The sequence below is a fragment of the Siphateles boraxobius genome, unplaced genomic scaffold (genome assembly GCF_051911475.1).
Source record: "Siphateles boraxobius isolate OS27281-9 unplaced genomic scaffold, OSU_SipBor_1 32, whole genome shotgun sequence".
NCBI classification, from domain to species: domain Eukaryota; kingdom Metazoa; phylum Chordata; class Actinopteri; order Cypriniformes; family Leuciscidae; genus Siphateles; species Siphateles boraxobius.
Genome location: NW_027508942.1, coordinates 2,022,612 through 2,047,382, shown reverse-complemented (window position 1 = coordinate 2,047,382; position 24,771 = coordinate 2,022,612). Strand labels below are relative to the sequence as shown.

At 35.8% G+C, this 24,771-nt stretch overlaps 1 protein-coding gene across 2 annotated transcripts; it reads right to left on the bottom strand.

Moving 5' to 3' along the window:
- Positions 1–2,038: 2,038 nt before the first annotated feature.
- Positions 2,039–24,713, bottom strand: cd82b (CD82 molecule b). 2 transcript variants are annotated; one of them, XM_077194487.1, is made up of 9 exons: positions 24,370–24,713; positions 18,369–18,441; positions 16,893–16,965; positions 10,927–11,051; positions 9,879–9,953; positions 6,482–6,580; positions 6,016–6,195; positions 5,193–5,276; positions 2,039–3,852 (listed from the first exon to the last, which is right to left on the bottom strand). In XM_077194487.1, the coding sequence occupies exons 2-9, from the start codon at positions 18,429–18,431 to the stop codon at positions 3,775–3,777; spliced, it is 777 nt and encodes a 258-aa protein (XP_077050602.1). In that variant the 5' UTR covers positions 18,432–18,441; positions 24,370–24,713; the 3' UTR covers positions 2,039–3,774. The 2 variants fall into 2 exon arrangements, with proteins under 2 accessions (XP_077050602.1, XP_077050603.1); XM_077194488.1 differs by having other exon boundaries at positions 18,369–18,436; positions 24,370–24,506.
- Between the last annotated feature and the right edge of the window lie 58 nt (positions 24,714–24,771).

Here is a 24,771-nt window from a genome sequence, read left to right as displayed (position 1 = left end):
TATTTGGTTAAAAAATACAGTAAATACAGTATTATTGTGAAATATTATTACAATTTCATATACCGGTTTTCTTTTGAATATATTTTAAAATGTAATTCATTCCTGTGATGCAAAGCTGAATTTTAAGGCAACATTATTCCAGTCTTCAGTGTCACATGATCCTTCAGAAATCTATATTTGATCAATATAAAGATCAAAACATCATAATTTATTTAATCATTTATATCTTTTGTAACAATGTAAAAGTATTTAATGCATCCTGGCTGAATAAAAGTATTAATTTCTTTGAAATAAAATCCAGGATCAAAAAATTATGTCCAGGAACATAGATCCAGGAAAATGTCTTAAAATGATGGCGACCATAACCAGTGACAATTCAATTCAAATTCCAACTCATTGATTGGCTCATTCATAAATTGTGAATTTTGCTCAACAACAAATGTTACTTTTAAAATAAACTGGACAAGGTTGGACTCACAAAGGAAATGAGCAAATGTATTAAAAAATAATAATAATATCAGTACCCATAATGAGTTCAAGGACGCCAAGATGTGTAAGCTTTAAAGTTCACTTACAGTCAAGATATGAGTGTGTCATTGACTAGAGCTCTAGATCTCACAGTATGAGTCAGTAAGTACCAACATACGAAAACAGGAAGTCCAGCGGGGCGTTCCGGCAGGATGAGGACGAGGCCATCAGGTGGAGGTGACTGTGCTGATGTGGAAAACCATTTCCAGGAAGGTCTGTGACTGAGGACATAAACACGTTTATGACCCAACTTCTATGTTCTGTTACATTTACTTTCAGACCTCTGTTCATAAAAGCGTACAACGACACCACATTAAATGAAAACATTCAACATTTGCGACTATATGCAACTACATCCTGTGGGTGAACAAAATACAATCATTTGAAAAGCAATGCAGATTTGCAAACTGTAGAGGAAGCAAAAAAATGAAATAAAGGAAAGGGAAATGGCAGCATTACATTATTTATTGGATATGGAACTGAAAAACTGAATTTGGGTCATGGATTTCGATCATATGCAAAAGCAAACCACCGGCTTGCATTCAGATGCTGTCAATGTAACGTCGGACCCAGAATTCCTGGCAGCGGTTCTGAGGTCACACAGCCAAGAGGTTTCTTCATTTCTCTCACTGGGACCGCAGAGGTTCATCGTCGTCTCAAAACACATTCTTTATCTCCCATTAGAACAGACTGGACCTCAGATGAGAACAACAACTGATGCCTTCTGGGAATCTGAGAATATATTATTAACCACAAATAACATGCATAACCCTTTCATTACAAATACATCAGAAGGAATCGAAAATTTTGCATATTGTCTGTAATTATTATGGGTAGGGTTAGGACTACATTTTCGGAGCAGTTGGGAACCTCACTGTTAGATTTACAAGCTCTCGTTTACCAATAGCGTCCTCTTCTGGTTACAACTGTCAATGCAGCTCTCAGAAGCAAGAATGAAGAAAGTTCTTGCAGAAACCTTCTTTTTGAATATGGCATATTAAAGTTTTTTTAATACTTTTAATTACTTGGTAACAATAGAAGTCTTTACTGACACTTAAACTAATAAAATGCTGTTTTTTTGTTGTTTTTTTACTTTCTACAAAGTACCCTGAAAAATGTTTCTCTACAAAAATATTAATATTTTCAACATTGATAAGAACTGTTTCTTGAGCAGCAAAACAGCATATTAGAATGATTTCTGGAGGATCATGTGACTGAAGACTGGAGTAATGATGCTGGAAATTCAGTTTTGCCATAAATAGAAAACGTCATTATAAAATGTAATAATATTTCACAATGTTTGCTGTTGTTACTGTAATTTTGAACAAATAAATGCAGCCTAGTTGAGAAAGAGACTTCTTTCAAAAACATTTTAAAAAGCCTTACTGACCATTAATGTACTATTTAATGAAAGCAAGATAAGGAATTTGGTCCCTCAGATTTACATTCAAACTGAAATAAAGATAAATAAAAGACCCATTCAGAAACAGATCACCAAATGAAACGCATATTTGTCAAAGTTTTTTTTTAATCCAACTCTTAACTATTGCATAGACATGTTTCATAACTACTGAAGCAGCTGGTAAAACCCACTACAGAAACATGGCTTCCCAGGTAAACATTACATTTTGTATATGGAAGTAGAAAAAGCCCTTCACTTTACCTCGGATATACACAATCATCCCAATGTTATGGAAGTTTGTTTCCGCCACAGAATAAAAAAAAATCCAAAAGGTAATTCTGACTTCTCACAATTCTGACTATTCTTCTCGCAATTGCGAGACATAAACATAAAATTCTGAGAAATAAAGTCGCAATTGCAAGAAAAAAGTTGAAATGTATATAAAAAAAGAGAAATTGCGAGATATAAAGTCCAATTCTTAGTTCAATTCTTCTCTCAATTCTGACATTTATGTGAGTTTACACCAAACAAGCTTCTGTAAAAAATTGGTATGTTTTCAGATTAAAAAAAAAAAAATCTCTTAAATAGCTAAACTAGAGTTCTACAGAAGACAGCATCTAGACAAGATACAAAAAAAGACGTTTGACAAAAAGTATTAATAGACCTTGAAAGATTTTAATTATTGTAAAGGACTGAACTAGGAAACTAAAGATTTTTTTTCTCAAAAAGCAACAAAGTGTTTGGAAACGGTCTTATACAGACAGCGGCAGGGTCATTCCTTTGCTTCTGTTCTGAACTAACACTAAAACGGCCCAAATTATTCCTAAGAAACGCCTTCGAATTAAGCAAGCCGGGTTTTGATATAAACAAACACTATCTTCACACGAAGTAATAAAACCATAGAAGCAAACATATCAAAAAGAAGAAACTCAAGATATTAAAAAGCCTGGCACAGTTTTGGTTCAGCTGAAATGGGTCAGTAATGTCACATCTGGTGCTGCAGGAGCTGTATATAATGCCTGCTTATCGACATACTTGCACAGATGTTTTACCCACACCAGCACAGCGTGAGGAACTGTGGGATACGCACACAACCTAAATCCACATACACACCCTGATCCACAGAGCGAAGTAGGCCGACTCGCATGTAAACCACAAGAAACGCTACACTACTCCGTTCTAACCTTCAGTCTCGACATTGCTCAACCGCAGCCATCTTTACCCAGACTCCACCCTGAGTAACCCAACCCGGCTAATAACACACGCAGAAAAGACATTAAGTGCTGCGATAACTAGGATGTAGTTATTCACTCAGAACAAACCTCACTGAAGTACGTCATTCGTATTGATATATATATATATATATACACACACATAGCTGAACTGAAAGTACACAATTCTCATTATAAAAGGTAACAAAAAAACAGGTGTAGATTTTCCCCTCTGTTTTATACAAGTATTTTAAAAGTAGCTAATAGCTCTTCCCATAACAAACTCTCTATTCACTAAAGTGCTCTCACATTCAACTAAAGATGAAAACCATAAACGCAACCGTATAGCTATGCAAGAGTGAGATACCAGATATAAAGCTATTTAGACCTTGCAGAGCACTAACAAGAAAAAGATCTATAAATCACTAGTTTCTTTAAAAGGAAAAGATACAACAATCCTCATCAAAAGCGTTGATCCTAAACAGCGGGATGTTTCAATGTTTAAAGGGATAATAAAGTGAAAAGAGAGTGTGTGTGTGTGTGTGTGACCAGATGACGTCTGGCCTGCTTTGTTCCGGTTGTTCTGCTGGTGTGCAGAGTCTGTAACACTGAGTCACTGAAGGGGGTTTGCTTTCAGTATTTAGGTACTTTGGTGTAATCCTCCTGTTGGACGCTCTTGCACAGGCACATGGACAGGATCATCCCTAAAAGCTGGAATAAGCACAATAGACAGAGATCACAATATGGTCCCCCACCTCTCTCATACACAGAAACACACGTTTACAAGCTAATGGCTACATTCACACTGGAGTCTTAGTGCTGTATTTCGATTATCAGTTTGTTTTTTTGTATAGCTGTTCACATTGTGGTTTCAAATCTGACCAATATCAGATTCCAGTGCGAACAGATCATGGTCCTGAACTGACTTTTTGTTCTCCAGAACCACACACACGCATACTGTTCTGTACTGTACTGTACTGTTCAAAAGTTTGGGGTCAGTACGATTAATACTTTTAGTAAACAACAACTTGAAATTAATCAAATCAAAAGTGACAACAAAGCCATTTGTAATGTAACAATTCTACTTCAAATAAATAGGGATGCAAGATATATCGTCCACCGTATGGGTATCGGTAGATATATATAGATATTTTTTTTATATAGATATTTTTTTATGTTATCGTTATCTGCACGATAAGAAAATTTGGCCAATATATTAAAGCCGATAAATAATCAGCTTAGAGACACTTCAGATGCGCACTGTTCACCATGATGGTTATGAATTGCTTGAAATATGATTGCAATCCCTTCAAAAATGAAAATACAGTTCAGTGCAAGTCTCATATAGGCTACATAAAATTATATTGAGAACTATAATTGTGTGCTTGGAACATGGATTTAATGGAGAGAGTTTTGTTTTTGTAATCAGGCTCTCAAAAATCATATAAAAATTTGGATTTAGATTTATCGGTCAATATATCGGTAATCGGCTTTCGAATTAGAAGAATTATCGGTTAAGGGTATCGGCCAAAATGTTCATATCGGTGCATCCCTACAAATAAATGCTGTTCCTCTAGAACTTTCTATTCATCAAAGAATCTGCACAAAAATATTAAGCATAAACAACACTGATAATAAGGAATGTTTTTTGAGCACCAAATCAGCATATAGGAATGATTTCTAAATCTTATCAACCTCAAACTTTTGAACAATAGTGTATATTTCTAATAAAAGTAATTAAATTATTTGTTTGACCATTTTTTGATCATTTAAATTAGCTATAATTAAATAATAAAAAATATTTAATTTAAATTAAATAATTTAAAAAATAATAATTAATTATAAATACAAACAAAATATATTTGGTTTTGGTTTTTAGAGTCTAATGTGTTAAAAAAAAAGAAAGAAAGAAAAAGGAATGGGACACCAAAGTGCAGCGTATTTGTGTAAAGTGCCAAAATAACAGAAATGAATGTTCATGAAATACACAGTTAGAAGGGAATAATCATGAATTGGGATTGCATTTCACAAGATACGCTTTCTAGATTTACCTCAATCACAGCTATCCCGACACACACTCCCAGAATAACTCCACAGTTCCTCAGGAGCCAGTCCTCCACACTAGATATACAACCCTGCAAACAGGGAATGGAGAAAAATGAAATAAGCAGAACAACTGGGAAAAAGAGCGAGATATGCATGGTTTGGAAAGGATCCTAAACAGACAGAGCTCTGCAAAGATAACACTAGAAGAGACTAACTGAACATGCCAAACTCAAGCTAGGCCAACAGTCAGTGGTCCCGTTTACAGGAAACTACATTACGATTTACAGTAAACACTTTGTTCGCTTATTCAAACAACTGGACAGTGTATATGCTACTAATACGATACAGTTTCCAAATGAATTAATGTAATAGCATAATGGAAAAGTATTCAGAATTCCTATTATTAAATGTAAGTATATGAGGTCTGAAAACTGGCCTGGCCTTCGAGACCTAATGAGCAGAAGCACAACCTGTACCAGAGTCATGAATCAATTCATTATTAATACAAGTGCCAAATGGGAACTGAATGGGGACTCAGAAATATTGGCATGGACTAAATGGTTTAGCAGGCTGAGAACAGCTAATGTCCAGTCTACAAAGGAAACCCATATGCTGCACTAAAAGCAAAAGGAAAGGAGAGAATGCGGCACAGATGGAGAGGGAAATCTCACTAGCAGTATGAAACACAAACGCCAGGTTTGAGAGAGAATTATTGCATTAGCAATGAGAATGGAGAACTACAAGGGTTGAAGCCTTAGCTATTGGGTTCAACACCAGAATCAGGAATCTGGATGTGATAATGTGTGTAGTAAAGCTGTACGTCTGTACCGTAGTGAAGACAGGCCAATCAGAGGACGGATGCAGACACAGGCCTGTATCTTCCATATGCGTGCCACTGACGGATTCATTTCTGCAGGAACATGGATACAGATTCTGAGAATTGTTCTGATTCTTTATCAACACGTTCTCTGTCCAGTTAGATGGTCCAGTCCAACCACAGCACTTCATCTGTGAGAGAAAGAGAAAAGCAGGAAATAAAGTTTACACTACAGTAAAAACAACAACAACAAAAATGGTATAAAAAACCTTAATGAAAATAACCTTAAAAAGCTGCTTGTTAAACAATAGATAAAAAGCAACAATAAAAATCCGAGTGACTTAATCTTTTGTCATCTGAAAAATGCTTTTAATATCTTAAACAGATATTACTGTAACTTCACTGTAGGGGAATGATGGAAAATAACAGCGAAGAAGGAAATGGCAGACAATAGCTGAAGGAAAACCTTGCGCTCACCGTTCTCTGGAGATAATCCCAGGCATGCTCAGATGTCTTGTTATGACCGGTGTAGTTCACCAGAATTTTGTTCACAATAGTGGACATCTCTTGTCTCAGCTAAAAATAAGCACATGGAGAAATGTTAGGATGGATCTATGATTTGAACTTTCCTGAGAACTGAATGACACCCATAGGAATAACATGATATTTCAACAATAACATTCTTTATAGAGGGAAACTGTTGGGTTCCAGAAGTAAGAACTCCAGTCATTTTTACTCCATAGGGAATTTGATTGAATGATAATTTATAAAGCTTAAAAAAAGCCCTATTATATGAGCTTTACGGTTGTTAATCAATGATATTTGATTCTGCTGAAGCCGTCAGCTCGCATTATTTCAGATTATTTTTTAAAACGGTGGAATTCAGGGAGAAAAACTGTTACCCATAATGCTGTACAGAAAATTACACCAATCAGAGGGTCTAAAAAATTGACGCACCAAAAGAGCTCTTTAGCTCGGCCCACTCCCATGAAGCACTGTGAATGACGCTCTCAAAATACTTAAATGTTTGTGTATATATATTATATATATATATATATATATATATATGTATAATTTGATGAGATATAAATGAGATAATATTGAGTGAATGCTCTCCGCACATAGTCACTCACTAACTCATGGGAACTCGCTAAATCCCAGCCTCAGCCCATTCACCGGTACTTGGGTAGAAACCTATACATAGGAGCCTGATAAAAATGTTAATACTAAACAAAAACTTCAGATGCAAAAGCTTCTAAGTTAGTCTAAAGTCTTAATATATATTATTTGTAAATGAGTAGTTTATTGTTCCTCCATTGTTATTAATTTGATTATGCTGTTCGCAATGCCTCATGGGATTGTAGTTCTTCCCTCACAGTACACAGTCTTTGTCTTTTCGTCAGATTTTTTGCTTCATATCAAAGTTTGCAATGTTTTCACCTCGTAGCTGATTTGCTTGGTTCATGGCTTATAACTCTTTAATGAAGGCTTTATTTTAAAATCCCTATGGGAAAAATACTTTGAACCAGCGCTGCTGAAAAATATTTTTGCATAATTTTTTGCATTTATAATTAAAGCAAGAAATATTTTATTAGCTATGATTTCTGTTTTCAATTTTTGTTTTTATTATTTAAACTTTATTAAATATTTAAAATCCTAAATTAGATTAAAGTCTCTTATACTTACCAAGGCTTTATTTAATAATGACAATTTCTTCTTTGAAAACATTTGTGCTACTTAATATTATATATATATATATAATATTAAGTAGCACAAATGTTTTCATACATTTGTGCTACTTAATATTATATATATATATACATATACATACATATTACATACATATTGTTTTTTTTTTAACTGTTCCTTTTGATACATTTTATGCATCTTTGCTGAATAAAAGTTCTCTTACAGCCCAAACTTTTGTACCGTAGTATATGTTTGTAAAGTTTTTGATCATCATACAAGTGATAAAACTGGAATAAACAATTTTAAAAACCGCCCTTTACCATTCCAACAATGTATACATTGTCACGTCGAAAACCTTTCAACAGCAAATCACTGTTGAAGTGAACTTTATATTGTGTAGAGCTTGTTTGAAGTTGGTGTGCGTGTGTAGGAGGTGTGGTGGTGCACACAGCAATGAGGGGGGTTACAGCAATGATAATCTAAAACTGTAAACTCTGCTTATGCTGCTAGCGTGAACCTCGCCCTGTTCTGGGAAAGCACTCGCCATGCCCTGTGATGAAGTATAAAGAGAAAACAGTGCATGCCCAAGCACAGACTCCAAATACCTGATCTCTAAAGACTTGTCCTACAGGAAGACTAAACACGCTATAGCTAAAAGTCAAATATCTATGCATTTCTAATAATATAGACACAAAAAGAAACTAAACACAGCAAGTTAAGTTGAGCATTAAGCATGAGATTATGGATGTGGTTAGGCCTGGTGCTACTTAACTTAAACTGATTTAAGAAAGGCTGACTAAGCACAAGTTGCATTAGTGGATGTATATCTCCTTCCTAACACTATAGAAAGGCTGATAAGATGAAGTGCAGCTCCTGTTTTTTAATCATCTCAAAGCCATTTGGTGTGTAATGTTTGTGTTCGCTGTTCCTGAAGAGGGCGCTGTTGTCGAAAAGTTTCACATGAGAGAGTAAGTCAGTGGAATCACCCACATCAAACACGCCTCCTGTTTTCGTTACACGGAAACATCTCGTCAAGCCACACACACCATCTTGTGTGAAAGGTGAATATAGTGCAGCGGAAAGTGAATTATTCCACTTCCTAATTAATTTGAATGTAGGAAGTGGAACTATAGTAGTGAACAGTCAAAACATTTCTTCAGCTAGTTAATTTAAAATTCCAGTTTCTAAACCATATGTTAACTTTCGTGTTACCACCTAACACGACCGGTTAAGAGATTACAGTATAGTCCCAGCTGACTAGAAAAAGTGTTGCAAGCTTGTGACTCCATATGTATTAATTAACACTGTTCCAGATTAACTAAATCAGACGTTTTCACATCAGGCTAGTGTTGGAGAAGCTACTTTTAAATCTAATCATAATTTAAACTTACATTTTAAAAGAAGTGGCTTTACTGTAGCTACACCACAGGCTATTTACAAAGTGTAGCTAATTACACTAAAGCTATTTAAGGTACTAAAATCTTTTTGAACATAACTATCAGATTATGAATTCTTTCTTAAAAGCAAAATAGTATATCTCATTTAGATAGATAGATAAATAAATAAATATGCACACAATAGTCAACATTTGAAATGGATCAAAACCTTGCAAAACTTTTTTGATCCACTTCACTTTGTGTGTGTGTGTGTTTGTGTGTGTGTGTGTGTGTGTGTGTGTGTGTAATATATATACACTACTGTGTAGTAACAGTGTCGCTTAATCAAGATCGGTCCGGCTATATATATATATATATATATATATATATATATATATATAGTAGTGTAGTGTATATATATTACACACACACACACACACACAAAGTGAAGTGGATCAAAAAAGTTTTATAAATATATAAATATATAAAACACTAAATAGAATAGTAAAAGAAACTAATAAAGAAGAGCAAAGAACAACATAAAATTACTAAAACAAAAATTCTAAATATTAATAAAAAATCTATACTATAGAAAAATAATCCTAAATTAACCAGTTTTAGGGAAAGTTACTTTTAAAAGTAATGCGTTATAATATTGCGGTACTCCCTAAAAAAGTAAATAATTGTGTTACTTAGTTACTTTTTATGGAAAGTAATGCGTTACTTTTGCGTTGCGTTTTTTCACATGGGCTGGGCTTGCTTGTTTCTTAATAACAAAAAAACATTTCTATGATGGTATGGTAACCTACCAGGTCTCGCTGGAAGTAGATGAGGACAGCGGCTGTCACCTGGGCGATGAGGATGAGGAGGAGACAGGTGAAGTACTGCAAACAGAGGACAGAAAAGTCCATTTACAATTACTGGACACGCAAACAAAAGCTAGAACCTTTTAAACTACTTCAAACTTTCTGGCTAGTTTTTCTCAAGCCAAAAAGTTTGTCTTGACAAACCTTTTATTCTAGTTGATAGGCTATCTTAGTCATTAGAGTTCAAATGAACCCTTCCATTTGTTAAATGGACATATTAACACACCTACAACAATGCATGATAACATAAAGCACATGACAGCTAGATAACGTTATTTTCTAAATGGGTCAAACAGTTTAACAAAGACCTTTGCTGACCGCTAAGCTTATCAAGCGATCTTGTGGGTACTAATAATGGCCCCCAGTTCTTCCACAGACATCCCCTAAATCTGACTGGCTTATCCCTGTCACTCCAGCTCAGTAAATCCAGCAGCATTAACCCCAGAGAGCCATTTGAAGCTAACTCTTTATCATGCTAATGTGGAAGGGTTTTATGAAGCTCCCGCAGCAGACGGTCTGGGCACGCATAAGTCTGGCCTTGTTGTGACAGCGATTACGACAGCAACTCTGTGAATGGCAGATTCTGAAAGGTCCACTGCTCAATGAAGTTGTTAAAGCTATTAACAGACTGTACAATTTTATTTTATAAATAATGTATAACGGATTTTAATATGGTTACAAAAAATGATCACTTAATGCAAATTTTGCCATAACTGAATATGGTTAGAAGCGAAATATCATTTATAAAAATAGCCCGGAGAACAGAATGAGCTGGCTCTAATACTCAGCAGTTATTTATATATAAATAAATATGCAAAAAAAAAAAAAAAAATTATACCAAAATAGGCTGGCTTTGATGTAGTCAGCAGTCAGCAGCTATTTATGTAGTCAGCTGTTATTTATATATAAGTATGCAAAATAAAATTAAATAAAAAATCATATCAAATGAAATAAATAAATAAATAATAAAAGACTCTCTATCATCACTCACCATTCCAAGGAGGCATCGGATCTCATAAATGGCACCGATGCAGCCCAGGAAACCCATGACCATGGTCAGAGATCCAATCCCAATCAAGATGTAGGCGCCAACTTTCAGCGTTGTGGAGGACTCATCTGCATGAACACAGAAGACACCAGTCACACTCTCTGACAAGATCAACTAAAACTTTCATGATGGAAAAAGAACATTTGGATGATGAGAATGAATTAAGATCACTTCTCTTATGCGATTATTATTTGATATTCCTCACTAGGAAATAACAGCCATAATCTAATATTTAAACTGTCATGATGCGGTAGATGTGCGTTTTGCTACTCGGAACAACAGGAGTAGAGAGGCTGAGACAGTTTCTGCAGCTACACATCAGTCTCGCCTTAGGCTCTGCAACTCAATGCAGCAAGTTCAGATGTATGCAGAGGAAGAAGTCTCTGACACAAAAATACTGTCGAAAAAAAAGCTTTTGGTGCAGTAAGCAAAAATATCATTGCACTTCACCACGTCAACATTTTTAAACAATGGATGCAGGTCTTATTGAGACCTAGAAGTATGCAAACTCAATTTTGTTTGTCTAATAACAATGTTTTAAAGACGTTCAGTACCTGATCTTAATTGATTTTACTAATGAGAGAGAGAAAATAAACATCAGCCACTATCGGTATGGCGAACACCCTCACAACACAGCAAACCTTCTACGCTTCTACAGTGGCTCAGCATATGAAAGTAATTTAAAATTATTGCGTGGAAAATTGTCATCATGCGTTTTCTCTCAATCTATTATTAAAGTTGGCACTGAGCTGTGGTGCTCATTTGAGTGGCAGGTTATTCTTACTATCCTTAGCTACATACAAATCAGTAGCTTTAGAGTAATTAAAGACATGAAACTAGCAGTCAAGAGAGAGGTAAATAATGTCTCTCTAAAGACAGGGGGCATGTCCCTCCTGCAATTCAAAGCAGAAACGAGTTTAGCTGCTCGTAGTTGTTAGGGAGGATTCTTTCAAAGATAAGGCAAAGACATGTGGCTTGTGGCTCTGAAGAACCACAAGTCTTCTATAAGCACGTGATCCTTCTTGTATTGCACCACAAAAACATTTGTTTCTCTAGCAAGCGAGTAGAATGTAGGGCTGGCAATTTAACATTTTGATTTGGTGCAATTAATTGTGTATATAAAAAAAGATGAAAAAAACTTTTTTCATATTGTCATTCGTTCCAGCTATGGAAGCCAGAAAACGATCTGGGACATAGATTGCAGATTCTACCCGGCCTAAAATGCCTTGGCAATGAAAACATTGCAAACGTATATAATAGCTGATTAACTTATAGTGTAAGGCTCGTCACTTTCCTGATTGTCAATTGCGCGCCATCAATCTGGCAACCCGCGCCACGGAAGCGCTGAGTCTAAGGAGGGGAAACAACCCTCTCAAATATTTAGAATATGGAAAGTACCCATTTCAACCACTATCTGTCAATATAACATGCTGCACTACACTGCACCTTTCATTTATTTTTCTTTATTATATATACACACTGCCGTTCAAAAGTTTGGGGTCGGTAAGATTTTGTATGTTTTTAAAAGAAGTCACTTATGCTCACCAATGCTGTATTTATTTGATTAAAAATACAACACAAACCCAGTAATATTGTGAAATATTATTTCAATGTAAAACAGCTGTTTTCTATGTGAATATATAGTAAAGTGTAATTTATTCCTGTGATCAAAGCTGATTTTCAGCATCATTACTCCAGTCTTCAGTGTCACATGATCCTTCAGAAATCATTCTAATATGATGATTTGATGCTCAAGAAACATTTATGATTATTATCAATGTTGAAAACAGTTGTGTACCATTTTTTTTTAGGATTCTTTGATGAACAGAAAGTTAAAGTTAAAAACAACAGCATTTATTTGAAACAGAATCTTTTGTAACATTATAAATGTCTTTACTGTGACTTTAGATCAATGTAATTCCTCCTTGACGAATAAAAGTATTGATTTATTTGATTTATTTCCCCACAAAAATAAAATAAAAATTCTTACTGACCCCAAAGTTTTGAACGGTAGCGTTTAATGTTACAAAAGATTCTATTTCAGATAAATGCTGTTCTTTTGAACTTTCTATTCATCAAAGAATCCTGAAATAAAAATGTAAATAACTGTTTTCAACATTTATAATAATCATAAATGTTTCTTGAGCATCAAATCATCATATTAGAATGATTTCTGAAGGATCATGTGACACTGAAGACTGGAGTAATGATGCTGAAAATCAGCTTTGATCACAGAAATAAATTACACTTTACTATATATTCACACTGAAATAATATTTCACAATATTACTGGGTTTGTTTTGCATTTTAAATCAAATAAATGCAGCATTGGTGAGCATAAGTGACTTCTTTTAAAAACATTAAAAATCTTACTGAACCCAAACGGCATTGTATACAATTAATCAGCATATCATGCAATTATTGTTTGAACTTTCTTCCAATCTTCAGTCCTAATTAATTTATCTCGGACTTCTTACATGTATCCATTCGAAACTATGAGGTTATGTTGTCCTTGTATGAACTTAAAAACAGATCATTATTTTGTTTTATAAACTGAGAATAATAAATGGTCGGTAGATTACCTCTCAACTCGAGCAAGAATTCTGCGTCACAATTCTAAACACATGTTTCCTGCCTAGCGCATAACATCTGTCTGAGGGTAAATCTGAAGTTTCCAAGGCCTCGGTGTGTGCTTGCTCATAGTTGCTGTGATGTTCTCAAGGAATTATGGCAAACACCTTTGTATATCAGCAGAAATTCCATCCCAGCAGCATTTTCCACTGGAAAAACAATCTTGGACCCTTTCAAACACCATTTACATGCTATGAATGGAAAATATAACAAATAAAAAAAAATTTGTCATTAACTTTAAAGAATAATTACTTATTGGCTTGTTGTATTTGAATGTTATTTGATAATAGTATTTAAGGTTGTGTTCAGGTTTGGCAGGATTGCTTTGAATAAAACTAGCTCTGGAGCGATTGCTCTATTAGAGTGTTTCAATTGAATAAGTGTGAACGCTGCCGCCAGAACCCTGGCCCGCACCCAACAAGTGGAAAGATGGGTCTCAGTCCACTTCCAAACAAACTCTGGTGTGGTTCGAATGAAACATGAACGCAGCAAGACATGTAAACGAACCAAAAACAGGATGTGATGCCACAAGATGGAAAGGGACAGACCCTAAAAAATACAGAATGCTCAAGGATACATGTTTGCACTACCTTGTCCATTACAGTTCAGTACAGGGATCGGATCTACCGTCTCCTTGCAGCAGACCAAGAGAAACTAACTACAAATGTAAACACAGCCAAACATGTACAACTTTAGGACCCTGCACACAGTTTCATTTCCGTACCAGCCTCAGAGGCTTCAAACAACCAAACACTGACTCATGCTGTAATGTGTTCTAGGTATTGGGTCATTATTGCTGTAGAAGTTCATTGCACAAATTAATGAGCTATTTGAAAAAGTAGTAAAACCTTTATGTGAAAAATAGAGATGATAATGTTACAATTCCCGATTACTCCCTTTTATAGCCATGCGGTTGTGTGGAAGTCTATAAAAAAAAAAACCTGAGAGGAAGGGGAACAAATAAATAAAACCGAGATCAGAGAACACACCTTCCCGTTATTTTCAAACTCAATAGGGCTTTAAACCACACACTAACAAAGTCAACAAACAAACTCCTCGTGCAGCAGAGTGTGGGAGTCACCACTAATGGACCCTACAGTAAACCAGAGGACTACTGGACCATGTGTTAGCAGAAAGGCAAGGTCAGAGTTAAGGGTCCCCAAGTATGAGGATATCCTAAGATATTCCCTGCTATCACCAGAGGAACCGCTGAATCAGAAAAATAATGTTTTAAAAAATGGTCCCGATAACAGAGCGGGGCCTCACGATCCTTCTGGCTTTTTGGGTTTTAAGCAGGTGGTGTCAGAAAAGTTACCCAGCACGGTGATATCTGGAGACACTGAAAAAGACAAAGTGAGTGGAAAGGATGGCGGTGTGACCAGCTTGCCAAACATTTTTTGGATCTTGTCAGCTTCACATAAATATTCCCCTGCTGTAATTTGTTTAACTGAGCATGTGCTGTATATAGATTTCTCAAAACCTCCATGATCTTGACTGAGGGAACTTGGCTTGTTCGGTCTTATGAAAATATTTAATTTGAATGTCTATTTTCAAAGTTTTCTTTAGCAATGGTGTGAAAAAAATAACTTTTAGCTTAAAGGGATACTTCACCCAAAAATGAAAGAAAATTCTGTCACCATTTACTCACCATCACATCTTTCTTATGTGGGACAAAAAATATGATATTTTGAAGAATGTTGGTAACCACTGCTTGGTTACCAACATTACCAACATTCTTCAAAATATCATATGTTGATGCCCATTGACTTTAATTGTTTAGACAAAAGAAAGAAAGAAAGAAAAGACAACTCTGTTTCACAGAGGAAAGACAGGTTTGGAATGACATGAGGGTGAGTGAATGACAACAGCATTTTTTGGTAAACTTTCCTTTTAAAAATGGAGTAAAGGCAAAGTCCCTTTACTTAGCGGCCATCTTTGAAAAAGCTTTTGAGCTGCAATTTCAGTCATGCAAGTACAGCTCCAATCACTTTAAATGGGGAAACATAATTTTTTCCAATTTTTTATCAAGATTGGAAAAGTTTGGAAGCATTAATAACAAATCAAATCAAGAAGATCTACATTAGTTTTCATGTTCCACTCTCTTTCAGCATGGAGTCTCCATGGCTTTGACTGTACAGACTGAGGGAGTATGGGTATGAGTATGGTTCACCACAAATCATGTACGTTTAATCTTTAATCTTTATTACGTTTAATATTTAATATCTCTCTTTCCTTATTTTGCAAACTTTCGCTCTCTGTTTCAGTGAGCATCAGATGGTTTAGTTAACATGTGTGCGTGTATAAACACAGAGTGCAGTGTGGGAGGGGGGTTTGTGGAAAACTTGGTTAATAACAAAAAAATGAAAAATCCCCACGCCAAGCTCACAAATAACAGCTGCTTTTACTGTGCATTCCTGTGTATATCAAATAAACACCAGTTTGAACTCAAAAGTGGAGACAGAAAAATGTGCAACCAGCAACGTATTGCTTTGACTCAATGAATGAAGTTAACTGTCTGTCAGAAAGTAGGACATAAAAAGAGAACAGACACAGAGCCAGGATATTTACTACCATTCAAACGTTCAGGGGTGATTAGATTTTTAAAATGTTTTTGAAAGAAGTGTCTAATGCTCACCAGGGCTGCATTTATTGGATCAAAAATACAGTAAAAACAGCAATATTGTGAAACATTATTAAAATTTAAAATAACTGTTTTCTATTTAAATCCAATTTTATTATGCAATTTATTCCTGTGATGCAAAGCACATCTTCAGTGGCATCATGTGATCCTTCAAAATTCTGATTTGCTGCTCAAGGAACGGCTTAATTTTTAGAGTTTTTTTCCTCTTCAGGAAATAGAAACATTATAAATGTCTTAACAGTCACTTTTGATTAAATGAATGCATCCTTGCTGAAAAAAGTATTTTGCCAAGTATGAAAACACCTTCTGACCCCAAACTGTGTTTACACACAGTTTAGTTATGAACTGAAGTGACTCCCTAAAATATTCAAACCCATATTTTGAGAGCAAATTCAGGCTAATGTGAACAGAACTGCCATGGACCTAAAGTACTGATGCAATACTGTAAGAAAAATAATTTTTCACAAATGTTTTCTCAGTATATGGGAAAGCATTTGTGCTTCCATTACAAATCCGTAACTTTCCATTTCTGACCAACAGCAGCCTGGAGATGCAAACGCTTTTAATAAGACATACTCTCAGGGACACGATTACATACATTAGAACAGGAAATAATGTTGCTGTTTTTTGTACTTACGCAAAACCATGATGAAACTCTGATTATCCAGCATGACCCATAGTCCAAAGCCCATGATTACAGCTCCAAAAATCTACAGGGCAAAAGAAACATGCGTGAACAAACAAACAAACACGACAAACAAGTTGCATGAGTGTTTGTCTCCTTCTGGACCCGTTTGGTTCCTTATAGCTTGATCTTAGTTAGAACTGTGACTGGATTGTGGATGAGAACACTGTGCAGTCATAAACATACCCCAGATAATTGCTAAAGAGAGACAGCAACTCTCCACAGAACTGAGTTCTCATGAATTCTGGCCACAAAGTTAAAAACTAATGGATCCAAGCTGTCCTCTAAATGAACTGGATCAGAGAAGTTTAATTTCCCCGTTCCCTGTATCAGCCTGCCGTCTTCTATGCCACTGTGGAGAGGGAAGCAGTAAAACACCAGGCTACTGTACAATTAAAGGGCCTTCAGGAGGGAGAATCAGAGAGACACACACACTTTTCATTAGCCTTTGACCCTTTATAACATGTCTAGCTGAAGGTTGTAGAAATGCAACAGAGATCAGAGTCTTGTTTCCTCAGTGAGCTTAAACTATTTCCTAACAGGGATTTCCAAAACATCACACTGACTGCTGGGTATTTTTGTTTTTGCCCAATAATAATGCAAATACATGTAAAATGTCATGCGGTATGGTAAAAAGAAATGAAAGCAGAATATAACAAAAGTATTTCAATAATGTACTTTCCTACATGTCACATATGGACAATGGCAAATTATTATACTTTTTTTTCCAACTCAAATTAAATGAATACTTTACAGGGAACCCTCTCATTTGGTACATTACTATAATTTTAGAGGTTAAACTTAACAAAAGAGCCAAAACTACAATGGCAGTACAACCAAAACTGCTGTTTATTTTTCAGTTATAATAATTACACTCAAATAAAAACTGTAGGTAGTTTTTGTAACACTTGTCTTGATGACAAATTTATTCAAACTTTATAATTAACAATAAATAAGCTCCTCTAGTGTTTTTTCACTTGGGTGTTTTTAAACAATCAGCTGATAGCCGATAGTGGAAATAAAGTTACAAATACTTCCAAATGATTAAAAAGTCTTGACTTAAAACATCTTATTCTTGGTTTCTACAAAAGTTTTGTAACTTTTAGTAAACTTTTAGTTCCAACACTGTTTGTTATTAATAACAACTTCCATAGAATGATCATTTGAGTTTTAAGTTTTGAATAAATTGAAGTTTATGCCAAAAGCGTTTTGTGGTCAGCGGTCAGTATCTTCCTTATGCATAAATATTTACATGTTCTTCCAGATTTCCCAAAAGGCCACATTTTAAATTTCCACTCTCAATAGTAACCTCCGTTTCAACCTGCATTCGCTCATGGTAGACCTGAAGACCAGAGCTAATGACAGGGAGCCAAATGACTCAGAGTTCCTGCGGAGACAGAATAAAGGTGTAGGAGTGTGGACACTTACAAAGAAGAGGAGGTTGAACAAGAACAGGAAGTACTTGGTGGCGGCTATGCATCCTTTCCCCATGACTGCTGCTCTGTAAAAGAGGAAAATCATCAGAACTCAGAGAAATGAAGAACACCAGTTCTGATGGAGACCAGTTTTGGACATGACAAAGATCATTATTAGAGAGTTTCCCACACCACATTGTTAAAAATAAACTGCAGGTGTAATGTCTAATCTCTCACTGATGTAGAGGAAACAACTGTTCAGTAAATCACAGCTGCAATGCAGTTTTTAGTATTTCTGGGGTGGTGAATTAGTTTCAGTTCCATCTATGAATGATATTAATATAACTCTAAAGAAATAAGCATTCCATTTCTTTTTAGGGTTTCTAATTAAGTTTCAGTGCAATGAATTACACTACATCACAATAGTAACCCACATTGGAGGGAAAAATATTGCAGCATTTCCTTGTTTGTGTCTTGACGTGTCAGAGAATCGAACAAAGGTATACAGTAATTATACTGGTGTCCCAGCTGAGAGTAAAAAAGGATAATCCACAATTAAATTGAGTATAATTTATTCTCAACTGGTGGGTTTGAAGGTCCAAAAGTGGGTAAGAAATAAACAACTTATATTTTGAAAAGGAGGAGAAAACCTTTTCCATATCTTTTGTTGTTGATGTCAAAACCTTCATGTTCAACTTCCCGGAATTTTGTGTACAATGGTAAATTGTTTTGTACTGCAATTACCATTCTATTCATCATGGGCCCTGTTCACACATGATATTAAGATGCGTTTTGGTCGATCGGATCACACGTAGACGACAGAGACACATACCCGTTTACTCTTAATGTTTTAATCCGTCTCTTTTGTCCACTTTTCTCATTTCTTTGAGGGGAGGGTCTATGGGTGGGTAAATGTATGGGCCTTCTTTCAATCTAATGGATGAAATAAGATCACGCAATTTACATATGAGCGCAACCAGAGATGACGGAAAAACACACAGAGAGCATCAGCTTTAGTTTCTGGTCTGACAGCCACAAGACACAAACAAGTGTGTGTTAGAAATCAGGAATGGTAAGAGTGCGTTTTTCATCTCCAAACCAAATTTGGGTCTTCGGCCGACAAAGTGTCAATCCCGTCTGGCTTCCCATAATGTTAGTAGTAGGCGACTTTTGTAGTGGTTCGAACGCATTCAACCACAAGAGCGTTTACACTATGAAAGCAATCCGGTCGAATGTGTTTTCGACTACCCATGAAAGTGGCCGAAAGTGACAAGCTTAAAAGTTTTAGACCCCGTTTACACCTGTATTGAGCGTCATCCACTTGTGATTGGATTGACAAAATACCAGGTGTAAACAGGGCCATAATATTAATACATTTCGATGTTTGATTCTTAAAACACTTTTCCTGAAGCAAATAGTATCAGAACTACTGACTTAAACCAATCCACCAGAGCAATCTTGAAATTTATGATTTAAAGGGCATACTGAAATTGATCTTAAAAATATTTGCGCTCTCTTCAAAGTTTCTCACTGAACATCTATGAAGACTCTGGGAATAAAATGTGAGATTTCTGTGAGGAGGGTTGAAAATGTAACCATGAGTGCATGACATTTTCATTTCTCACTTGGACTGTTTCTCTCTCACACACCACACACACACACACACACACGCACACACAATCCAGTAACCCAGTAATAAGCAATATGTCAGGATATATAGCCAGAGAGAAAAGCTTCCTTGGCTTCATCTCTTCTAAGTACTCCAGGGAGCTATAAACCAGAGTCTGGACTTTTCTGCGCTGAATACAGTATTTTTCTCTGTTTTATTAATTCACAAAGGGGAGTTCAGAGGAATAATAACACAGCCTATCTCTTTCCACTGGTAAGCATGTTCCCAGTCATGACAAAAACACTGTACTACACAAGATTTGTCTTTCTCTTATTCTTCAACCTTCAGCAGTTTAGCCTGAGAAAACAATCAGAAATGTGCAAGGGGAAGTATAAACGCCAATGAATGCAAGTTTCAGATGATTTGGCTTTTTCTATTCAGCATTTTACAGTGTTAAAGACTTCACATTCACATGCAGTCATCAGAACCCTCAGCCACACGTACAATCCTATTTAAAAGGCCAATTACATTCTCTCTCAGGATTAGAAGTACTTCGGCTGCAGGAAGGTTTTGCGATCTGAAAGCTGAGATACTCCATCTATTTTCTTTAATAATCTCTACAGTTATTGTCAGCTTGAGTGTACTGTGCAGATGTCTCCTTTCTATGGTCAACCCCAAACATCCCCTCCATAATACAATGATGGCAAGCTGCCCCATTACATACAATAGACAAAAGCTGTCTTATCCTAGGATTTTTAGCACAACACAAAGGGGTTTCTGAACACACCCAAGCAAACTTTAAATTGAGGATGTTAAATACTTACTATTGATCACATGACCAGAAATGTAATCCAGGATAATCGTTATGGACAAATATGTTCCTCTAGCGAGTGTTCTTTGAATGATATTCATTTGACAAAGAATTTGACAGATCTTTAGTTCAGTTTAGTTTAGTTTTTAAACATGTATTGAGTGTCACTTACATTTTGAAGAGAAAAAAAAATGTAATTGTTTAATGACATCAGTATTTCATATCTGTCAGAAATCATACACTATTCTGGGTGGATGATGCCAAGAGCATGCATAACAGAACTATACAATTTTCATTTTCGGTGTTCTTTCCATAAGAAACATTTCAAACATTAGTTACCGATTTAGGCTGATCCCAAAAACCCAAATTACTAGCCAAGTTGGTCTACCAATGCATCACTTCTGGGTCACACAAGACACTATTTTTGCATAACCCTATGATTTGCCCTCAGCCAACATCTTTTATACTCTAAGGGCATTCCTATGGCAACCATAATTGAGGCAGCGTGAATGCTCCACTTAAGAGGGGAAACAGTCTCACGCCCCAGTTACCCATGAGTGTCCCCCTCTCACCCCTCCATCAGGAAGAAGTCGAGCCAAAGCTAAACGAGGGCCGGGTCTTCAACAGCCACATCACAAGCATTACAATCATAGAAGGGGAAACAATTATCTACTACACCGTCAACTAAATTTCCCGTGCTATATTTACCAACACATGTTAGTCACATTCTCTACATGTTATCATTATCTGCAAAAAAATCACTAAGCAGCCTCCCACAGTTTCAGGGGGTTGGAGTGTCTGTTGAACATTTCTGGCCCATTATGGAACTTTTTATTGATGCACTTTTAGGGTGTGTTCACACACGGCATGTTTAGTTCCATTAAAACAAACTCTGGATCAATCGCTCTGATAGTGTGGTTCACTAATGAGGTATCAGACACAGAGTATGAAAAACACTTGTGCAATATAGGCCTTTCATTTTATAGTCGCAATGAAACAGAAGTAGTCGCATATCTTGTCTGATATATATATATATATAATATATACGATATTGTGACGTACATCGGAGTGTAACGAATCATCGACTTCGTTCAATGCATTGGTTGTTGACTGAATATTCAAATGTGACATTGTACTCAAAAGTGGAGGCAGATGAACATGAGACTTAGGGACTGTTTACACGACACCGGTTTCAACTAAAAACATAAAACGTTTTATGCGTTTTGGCCATTCATTATTACGTGTTCAGTCTATAGTGTTTCATCGCCATCTAATGGCCTGGTAGAAGAATACCGCGTTTTTTGTTGTTTTCGCAGATCCATCGGACAATGGTGTCGTTTGTACGCAAAACTTTGACCCATTTAATGAAAAATGATGAGGTGACAAAATCAAAACTGACAATTATTCTTATTTTTTTATTGTAATATTGCAGTATTTATTATAAATTATTTATCTGTGCATGTCATTATTTTTATTTATTTATGTGCCCTCATAATCTTTAATTTAAAAAAAACTTCCCCTCCTTCTTGCAACATCTCTTTTCTGATGTCGCGTTTACTGGCGCGAGGGCGGGCCAACCTGTCAATCACATGAAATCAATCAATTACAGATAAACAAAATCAAGTTTCTTGTTCGAGAAGCCGTTTCACTCGGATATATGTCACAATAGGGAAGAAAAGACTATCACAACCTCCGTTTTATGCTGACATTAAAACCTTTTAACTAGGCCTGCAAGAAATCGGAATTGGAAAATTACATTTTATTCAATGCTACATGTTGAAATGCAGTGTGCACTAACATGCAAGCAAAGTTACAACTCGTTCGCAAAAAGAAATGTTTTTTTTAGAAAGCCCCCAAACCTAAATTTCCCTTATGAAAAAGAGCTGCCTATTAAGTTTCTGCTAGAGGCTTTTCTTCTTGGCAAAGGCAGCTCTCAACACACACAATGGCATCCCATTTTTAGCTGGCTCCAAGAGCAGGAGTTTTCCAGCAAGGGAAAGTCTAAGTAAGAGGAACATCTGTATCCTGGCTCTCTCTCTCTCAGTGGGCTCATTCCAGTCAAAGACACATCCTGGGAGGTCTGCCAACCCTTAACCTCTTAAGGACCTGAAGAAGCATCCAGTACTTATCCCAAAATTCAATTCTGACCTATTTTCACATCTGTGTTTTCATTTTCATTGTTTTCAGGCACCGTTCTGACTGCAAACCAGTGCCCCTCAGAGAATGTTTATTAAATGTTAATGTTTTGCTGTCAGTTTTTTTTTTTTGGTCAGGACAAGTAATGCCATGTCAGAGCAACAGTTTGAAGCTAATCTTGTTAAACAGGTTACCTTATGTCAATATGTTACTAATAATGCATAGATAATACATCCGGTTTAATGGCACAAATATTTGTAGTTAACTCCTTCTGTACTGAGATTTGTATACTTCCATAGTATTTTTCCCCTCATACTATGGAAGTCAATGGGGCCAGTCAACTATTTTGTTACACATATTCTTAAAAATATCTTTTGTGTTCAGCAGAAGAAATAAATTCATTCATATTTATGTAAATGATGACAATTTAAATTTTTGGGGTGAACCATCCCTTTAATGGCTCATCTGAACGTTATTTTAACAATATTTTACGTAAGTATGTAAGACGTGAACGCTTGGCAAACTTTGTGTATAATATGATGTGCGTTTTGCGTAGCCCTAGCAGTGACAAATCTCTGTACTCTAGGTAGAGTTAACTACAAATATTTGTGCCTTTATGTGGTATTATTCAGGTCCATTGGTTTCAACAAACTTGCTTAGCAAGATTCTCTTCAACTTTTTGCTTGGAAAGTATTCAAAATAGATAGTAGTTGACTTCAAAGAGAAAACTTATTTCAAAAGGCGTTTAAGTTAATCCGTTATGTGGTCTGACATATTTCGTCTCAATGGCATTTGTGTCTCAATTCACCTATACACACAAAGCTAATATAAGACTACTAGTATCAAAAGAATAGGCACTGGTACTTATAAATAAGAACTAGTAGGCTACCTAATGGAATAGATAGTGTCTAAAAAACAAGTAGGCCTACAAGTAGCGTGAAAATTGATACTATTAAGTATTAAACATTAAAGCGGCTTGTCAAACTGCACGCGACTACAAGAACGCTCCTTTAAAACCAGCACTCACGATGCTGACTTTCAAAGTAGACATCTTGATGATTATCATTAACTTCCTAATTTTAAAACAAGCCAAATGATCTTTAAAAATGTGCGAAACCTCAGCTGAAATGCATTGGCACACGTGTGAACGGGGTGAATGTGCGAGTTGTGTCCTTACAGATTGTACACAAGAACGCAGCGAAAATGGTGAAAGCTCCCAGTGCCACATCAGCGAAGATTTAAAGCTAACTTACACACGACAAAGAAAACGCACTTCTCCAAATAGTTTCACATAACTAGTTTACTAATAATTTGATAGAAAAATAAAGTACAAAGTTCATCAGGGCCTTATTTACTACGTTTAGATTCGCTTATTGGCACTCCATCAGTAACTTTAGTTTAAATTAAAATAAATTACGCTTTGTAGTGTCATTTTAGATGCAAGGGAAACTCATTTACCTCTTTTGTGTCAAGTCCCAAGGAAGATCCGTTGAGCAGATGTCAGTGGGTTCGTGTCGCTACTGGAGTCTGAACAAAAAGACGAGAGCAAAAAGCATGAGAAGAAACCTCTCTTTAACCCTTTACTGTCCGGACTGACTGACTGACTGACTGAACGTCACGGACTAGACTATAGTTTCTGCCGAAGTCAGAGCTCTGCCATAATCACTGGTTATTGAGCATACTTTAAAATTAATAATTGATTTTAAAAAAAACTAAAAGGATATATTTTAAAAATTGCACAAAGTTTTCAGGACAGTTCTATTTAATTACGTTATTATGACAGATTTGGCAAATTTCATGTTTCCGCCCTTTTTATTGTGGTAACTGATTTTCCACAGAAACAGGATGGTAATAAAAATC